Here is a 7,822-nt window from a genome sequence, read left to right as displayed (position 1 = left end):
GGTATGTAATTTGACCGACGTAGCATCTTCACAATATGAAAATCGGATCCAAAGATATATATTAACAAGATTTCTAACTTCACAGAAATTCCGTAAGAAAAAGTGAAGCAAGTTTTTTAAGTTTCTACAGCCAGTAGCCGCTTTATTTAAACTGGCAATAACTTTTATTTTGCTTTGTTTTTATCATTGCGTCAGTTTTGGCTGGCAAAACAAACTTGATTGGCAAAAAATTTGTTTCACTGTGGAAGTGCGAGTTAGATACCTACTTAATATATACCATTGATTGGATCAAGAAATATGCCGTGCCAGAAAAATGGGATACAAAAAAAATGGGATTGGCATACAAAAAAGGATCAAAAAGAAAAAAATTTGGACAACTTATTAGATTAAAAAAAAAATTGGTATGCAAGCAGAAGAAAAAGTTGCTTAGGAACCCACATGCTTACAGCCAGGGGCGATTTTACGGGTGTGTGTGTGTGTGGGGGGGGGGGGGTGTTACACTCCCCTAAGCATGGGAATTTCGGCCTTCGAAATCGACGAAATTAAACGAAATTCGTGTTTCAATTTCGGATCGAAATTGAGAACGAAATTTCGATTTTTTGGATTGTTTAATTTCGCGAAAAAATTTCGTATAATTTCGGGTCATTGAAAGTAACGAAATTGACACGAAATTAAACATAAGTTTTAATTTCGAAATTCGTGAATTTGTAATGTTTAAAAATTTCGTCTTTCGAAATTCAATATAAATTTCGATACGAAATTGAAACACGAATTTCGTTTAATTTCGTCGATTTCGAAGGCCGAAATTCCCATGCTTACACTCCCCTAGCAATTGTAAAATCAAACTTAAAGTCGGTATTTTTTTGAAAAAAAGTTATAGTCGGTAAATTTCATGGATTATTTTTCAATATGATTTTTATAGAATTTAAAAACAACAAGTTTTTTGAGTATTTTTAAAATCTGCTTATATACGATACTCGCGATATAATTACCTTCTACAGTGGCGATATCTATTTTTAGGATAGGATTTTTGAGTCGGTATTTTTAACATATTTCACCCCCCCCCCCCTCGTATTTTTCCTAGAATCGCCCCTGCTTACAGCAAATCTGTTTCTCTATTAAAGTTAATTGTGTGCTACTTTGATGATAATATGACAGTCTGTACTAAATTATAATCTTTCATCAACTTAGTTGTTTTTTTGTTTGTTCTTTTGCTATTTTGTATTTTATAACTACTGCAGCACCATCTTAAACAAGCCTAAATATTTTTGTAGTTACAGGGTGTTGATTTTTTTTGTAAGACTTTGGAGAAGCAGTCAAGTTTCAAAACGAAGTCATCAAAATTTTTTGGAGTGATTTTCTTAAACATTTACCAGAATTCCCTTCAGGTTATGGTGCTGGACTAAATATTAAAATTTCATTAAAAATCAGAATACTTTCTGATTTTGAATCCATTTCTTATTCCTTTTTTTTTTTAAAAAAAAAAAAAAAAAAAAAAACCGACAACTATTAGTTAATAAAATATATTTCTATTAGAAAGATTTTTTCTCAAGGATAGATACCAAAATACAATTTCTATAAAACTATATCAAAAGTTCTCAATAAAAAGATAACACAACTTAATATAACAAATAAAAAGTAATAGCAACAATAGTGTCAATGTTTACAAAATGTCAAATTCACATTCAAACATTGCTTACATTGAAGCTCTACAAGGTCAACTTATCTTAAGTTTTAGAAAGCATGTTTTAGTTTAAATTTGACATAACAATCACACTTAAAAATAAGTTGCAATACAATTTAACACATATTTTCTGTATAAACTATAGATAGATTGTATAAGTTACATAAACATTATAAAAATAATAAGAAACAAAAGATATTTTATAGATTACTAAAAGAGAGATTATGTTCGATGGCAGTCCACAAAGGCACAACACAACTAGTTACTCATCTGAATCACTATCATCACTTCTTGAATCTTTAGTCTTCTTCCCAGATACAATTATTCTATACAGCATACTTAAAACTAAATAACCCCAGTAAATATTTAGGAACAAAATTAAGAAACACATAGATACCATAAACTTCTGAACAATACTTGTATCATAAGTGTTATAATTAAAATAACCATAGGCAACCCAAACAGGGTAATAAATTAGACGAGTAAAAACAAACACAACAGCAAAAATGCCAAAACAAATATTACAAACTTTTTCTTTCTTTGCGTATTTTGCAATTTTGGCTGTCTCAAGCCAAAAGTCTGAAGCATCATGAATGAACATGATCACTACAGCAAATCTGTACAGTGATGTAATATAAGAGCCAAAAAGTAAAGTCAATGTTACAAAGTGATGAACAAGCATTTGATAAAAGTCCTTGCGTTTTGTATCAGTAAACTGGGATACTGAAAGGGATAAATAAAATGATATTTCTAAAAAATAATACCATTTCATAACAGTTGTAAACTCATGATTCTTGTAATTGCTGAGCCAAGTAGAATTATCCCAAAACCATCTAGAATCCCAAACAACCATAATACCCCACCCAAACAAAATAAAATAACTGAAAGCTCGCCAGCATGATTCTGATGCCTTTTTTAATAATAACTCTAATGTTTTTGCAGGGACAAACTTTGTTTGCTTACGTTTCTGAATATTTGAATTTGCCTTATCTTTTACCAAAGACTTTTTTTCTTTAATAAAATCTTGTGGTTTTACAGATGATTCTATTCCAATATATATGCAAAAGCTAACAGCAACGAATCTCTCAAAAGCATAACGAGCTAAGCTGATTAACACGAACAGTATAGGTATTATGCGAAGATCGCTAATGTTTGCTTTTGTTAATTTCGGCGTAGACTGAATATCAATCCATTTGTATTGTTTTGGTAACCATATATCCTCAGACCAGAATAAATCATAAAAGAAGTCCATGATAGATTTAATTAAGGCCTCACATCACTTCGTGCTTTATTACACGTGAATTTGTTCGACTTAACCGCATCCATCAAAATATCCATCAAAATAGATTAAATATTACCACAGTGAAAAAAATGAAACCTCAGGTTACACAAATTTGACGACCGCATTTTAATTATGACCGGAGTAAATTAAAACGATAGGTTTAGATCTTCTTAAAAGAAATAAATCCACAACATAATTTATTACTTTTTATTTATTAGTGAAATAATTTTTTTTCGATACCATTATACATATAGATATATTAGAAAACATACCCTAAAGAAAGTTTGATTGCAACAGTTAAAGCTATTAACATATTTATGTACAGACTCACCGTATGACTTTCATTAAACAAGACCGATCAGCAAAAGGAAAATACAGAAAAGGGTAAAAATAGGTCAGAAGAACGCTTGCGTTGTTCCGAATAGCAATTTACAAATTTCAGATAATATGGGAACTAATCATACATATTGCTTGAGAATGGATTTGTACAGAGTTCCAACGAAGTGCGTTTACTTCTTCCGCATCAAGCGATGTTGCACCTGTTTAAGACCAAAATATCACACATTCAGCTGCATAAACCGACGAAAAAGAAATGAAAAAAGAAAAGAGAGTCCAAAATCAACAGAAGCATTCAGTGATTTTCTCTCTGATGTTTTAAAACAAACTTGTATTTAATGGTTTTATATATTTTTTACCAATCGTTAAAACACGTATTCAGCACAGATTTAAGCTCCATCGTGAAAGTAAACCAAACACAACCGATTGATTTTTAAACAATAAATCTCAAATAGTAAAATAATAATGAATAAACAATTAAAATTTTTTTTTTTTAGCGAGGTCTTATGAAATGAAAAGTATGTGATTTCATAGCTTTTATATGGATATTTTATGCTGATAAGATTTTGATAATAATGATAACTGCAGATTTGTAAGATATCTGTATTCACTAATACATTTTTATACTAATACAGGTTTACCTGCTATACCTATTCAGATTTTAAGATAGAGACTCAAAAGTAATAAGCTTAATGCTTCTCACGCATTACTTATTGCGTTTTTTTTTTAAATATTTCTTTAATTGTCTTTTTAAAATTTATTTTCAATAATACTTCTTTGAATCGATCAATTAATTTCGATCAATAAAACGTAAACGGAAAGTTTTTAGGTTTTAAAAAGATGACTTGTTTTCTAAGTACCCTAATAAATTTTAAAGCTTTCTTGTCACTCCAGTTCTGGGGCCTGTGCTATAAACCAATTTGCGTCGTAATTGACGGATATTCGTAAGTCACCAAAAAAGTTCATAGTTTACTAATCCGGATGCTATAAAAATTATGCGCTCGTATTCTCGGATATTTTTCCGTATATAACGGGCAAATTTTCACGCATGGAAGAACCAACGTAATTACGAATATTTGTCCGTAGATCGCTGTGGTGAACTAATCTATCAAATCAAAACAAAGCGTTTTGTAAACTATGGATTTTTTCTTTCTTTTTTATCGACTTGTAAATGTCTAAAACTAAACTGAAACTAAACTACTTTTGGAAAAAAGATTTAAAATTTTCAGTTAATGTAATAATGTGAATGTATATATTATCAAAAATCGAAATACGGCTGCACCGAAATATTTATATTTTGACATATAACTATAGTTAAATGTCAAAATATAACACTTATAGGTGTATATAACACTTATAAGTGTTATATGCAAAAGACAGTGTTGTACAAATTATATATATACCTAATCATTTTTTCAAGGTAAACCACAACTTGCCTTCAATTAAACAATTTCTTATAGCCCAAACTCAACTTAGGGTATTTGACTTTTTCGTTATATCGATTTCTTTTTAAAAATTGAGCCACTGTTTGATATGTTTCTACCTTTTTGTTGGTCCAGGTGTTTCGATTAGTGAATAGTTGAACTTGACGTCTTCGAATAGTTCTCGGGCTGATCTCAGTTGATACTTTTTAGCTCTTTGAAGTTGATGTAAACTGTAAAACCTGTTAAGTGACAAAAATTTTATTTTTTAAATATATACAAATATTTAGTTTACTATTTTTTGGAACTAAACATTTTCATTACAGTAAACATACTTTACGCGAGGTCCACAAGAAGGGAGTTGAAATGAACGTGTTTTTTTGCTATTTTTTGTTTTACGAAGTGAGCAGATGTTTAGTCTAATTCTTAAAGAACGTCACTATTCTCATGAATTTTATAAATCGCGGTAACTGTCATTAATGAGTTAGATGATGTAAAACTATTATGCGATATGCTTAATATCTCCTTTGTATACTTGTTCATGTTCCTCCTTCTTGCTTATATTTTTGTGGCAAATCTTTCAATGAATGTGTTATCAGAGCACTTTAGAACTATATTCTCAAGGGATATTTTGCATTGTTGTTGCTTTCGAAGTATTTATCCGAGATTTACTGCAAAAATTTAGAACATTTTATCCAATTAAAACATGGAAAAATACATCTAGTAAAAAATAAATGCTGATAATCATTAAGTAGGACAAATCCAAATGTGCATTACTCATCAAATCTTGTAGATACATAAATCTCTGTAAAGGTTATCAACTATGTTGATAGACTCATAGGGTAGACGAGACCGTCTAGAAAAACTGTCCATGATTTCATTAATTGATTACATAGTTAAAATAACTTTTTTGCCTGATGGTGGTCTTCCATACTGCTTCTTTTTCTTCCTAACAAATTTCTTTACTAAATCTCTCAAGTAAGCATGTCTATGGCCATTGACGTAAACTTAAAATAGAAGGTCGTTCCTCGTTGTTTGATATATCAAACCTATACGTTTCATAATTTATAGCATTTCAAGCAAATTTTTGGTGGATGTCTGTCCTGTCTTCTCCTACCAAGTGAAGAATGTCTGGTCGATTCTACTCGTCATAGTTGTTGCAGTAAATGAGTCATTGCTGATATAATCTCCACGTAGTCTACATAGTTTGATGAGACACGTCATGTAGTCAGTAGCAATCGTCACTTTACGTTTTTAGGTGCGAGATCGTACTTTTTAAAAAATTCAAAAAATGTTTTAAAGCTATTCAAAGTTTGTTAAAAAGCAATTCGAAGCGAATTTTCTTTTATTTTGTTATCACCTGTAAAAGTATGTAGGGACCAATCAAATTCACGGCAAAAAAACCAAAAAAAAAACACAAAAAGCAAAGCAACAAAATGCCACATTCTTATTAAGAAGTCTTAATATTATAAGATAGTGGCATTTTGTTGTTGTGCGTTTTGTGGTTTTCTTTTCTTTTCCTTTTTTTTTTTTTTGCCGTGAATTCGGTTGGTCCCTAATTATATGAGAAGTTTGAACTCAACAAATCAAGTCAAACCAACCACCTAGTTGGTTGGAGGTTAGATATAGAAGAATGTTGGAGAACAGTGAAAATGGTATCAAACTTGTTTGCAATTGAATCTACAGTAGCGTGCAAAAGTTTATAAACAGCTAAATTTTTAAAGTTTTTTGTAATGACGTTTTGCCTTTTGTAATAACGTTCTGCCTTTTAACTAAAAATGAATGAAATTTTTAACAATAGTTCCTTTAATGTGATTCCATAGCAACATAGCTAACTCAAATGATAACTTGTAACTGAAGAAAGAAATTCAAATTTATTGAAAACATCGCGCAAAGTTTATAAACAAATCTATGCCCCATAAAAAAAAATCAAAATTTTATTAAGAAAAATATATTAATATTAAAATTAATTTACAGGAGATAATATTTAACTTAAATTGAACTCAAAAAAATAATTGGAAAGTCTAAGGAATTGTCGCTAGAAAAAAAAAATTAATAATACGAGCTGTAAAGAAGAAGATTCCTTATATGCAAAATTTTGATCTTTACGATGCGGCTAAATCAACAATTAGCTTACTGGCATTAAGAGATATAGAGACCGTAAGACACTCTAAAACAAGCATCGTTTAGGCAACTCAAAATAACTACAGAAAATCAAGTAAGACAAATAAGATCCCTACAAAAGTGCTGTTAAATTAAATGGAATGAATTGAATGAGCAAGAATTATGGTATTAAGTGCAGCGTAGATACTACAAAACGTTGCCTGCGTAAGCATAACTTATTTCGTTTTTGTCCTGCCAAGAAACCATTAATATTAAATAATCGCTTAGCCCAAATGAAATTTGCAAAAGATCATTTGGATTGGACTTTAAAAGAAGGGCAAAAGTCTTGTTTAGTGACAAATCAAAGTTTTGCATATTCGGTAAAGATGGTATCAAGTACGCGAGACGTCCAAAGCGTGAAAAATTTTCTCCTAAGTATCAAATGCCAACAGTTAAACATGGTGGTGGCAATGTAATGGTTTAGTCGTGATTCTATTGGTCCAGTTCATCGCATCGAAAACATAATTGATCCGAATGTATATTTAGATATAATCAAGAATGTTATGTTGTCACATGCAAGGAACAAAATGCCTCGTGGTTGGATTTTCCAGCAAGTCAATAATTTAAAGCACCATGCAAATCAAAAATTTCTTGAGCTCGAAAAATATTTCATTTTTGGACTGGCCTTCTCAAAACCCAGATTTAAATCCAAAGGAACATGTTGATAGTCAATTGAAGGGTGAAGAAACCGACCAATAAAAATGATATATTCAAGATGCTTTTGGATTGTTGGGCATATGTCCCCATAGATGTTCTGATCACCTTAGTTGGTTCTATGCCTCATCACTGTCAAGCAATGTTAAAATCAAGAGACTATCCAACAAAATACCGATGTGCTGTGATGAAAAAATGTTAATAAATCAGAGAAAATATTTTTATGAATTTTTTCATTTGCTTTTGCACAATTATGCTTTCAATAATACTTGAATTTCTTCC

The 7,822-nt window shown here is 30.5% G+C and overlaps 1 protein-coding gene across 3 annotated transcripts; it reads right to left on the bottom strand.

The window, feature by feature from the left end:
- Window positions 1–1,509: 1,509 nt before the first annotated feature.
- On the bottom strand, window positions 1,510–5,902 carry LOC145180329 (ceramide synthase 6-like). 3 transcript variants are annotated; one of them, XM_090082756.1, is made up of 3 exons: window positions 5,059–5,890; window positions 4,706–4,965; window positions 1,510–4,407 (listed from the first exon to the last, which is right to left on the bottom strand). In XM_090082756.1, exon 3 carries the CDS (start codon window positions 2,934–2,936, stop codon window positions 1,947–1,949), a length of 990 nt encoding a protein of 329 aa, XP_089938882.1. In that variant the 5' UTR covers window positions 2,937–4,407; window positions 4,706–4,965; window positions 5,059–5,890; the 3' UTR covers window positions 1,510–1,946. The 3 variants fall into 3 exon arrangements, with proteins under 3 accessions (XP_089938882.1, XP_089938883.1, XP_089938880.1); XM_090082757.1 differs by having other exon boundaries at window positions 1,510–3,505; XM_090082754.1 differs by having other exon boundaries at window positions 1,510–4,965; window positions 5,059–5,902.
- Window positions 5,903–7,822: the final 1,920 nt, after the last annotated feature.

Source organism: Hydra viridissima, unplaced genomic scaffold, assembly GCF_058129835.1.
Source record: "Hydra viridissima isolate aposymbiotic clone 2 unplaced genomic scaffold, HvirCarnegie_v1 scaffold_3, whole genome shotgun sequence".
NCBI classification, from domain to species: Eukaryota; Metazoa; Cnidaria; class Hydrozoa; order Anthoathecata; family Hydridae; genus Hydra; species Hydra viridissima.
This window is presented reverse-complemented; position numbering and strand designations above follow the sequence as displayed.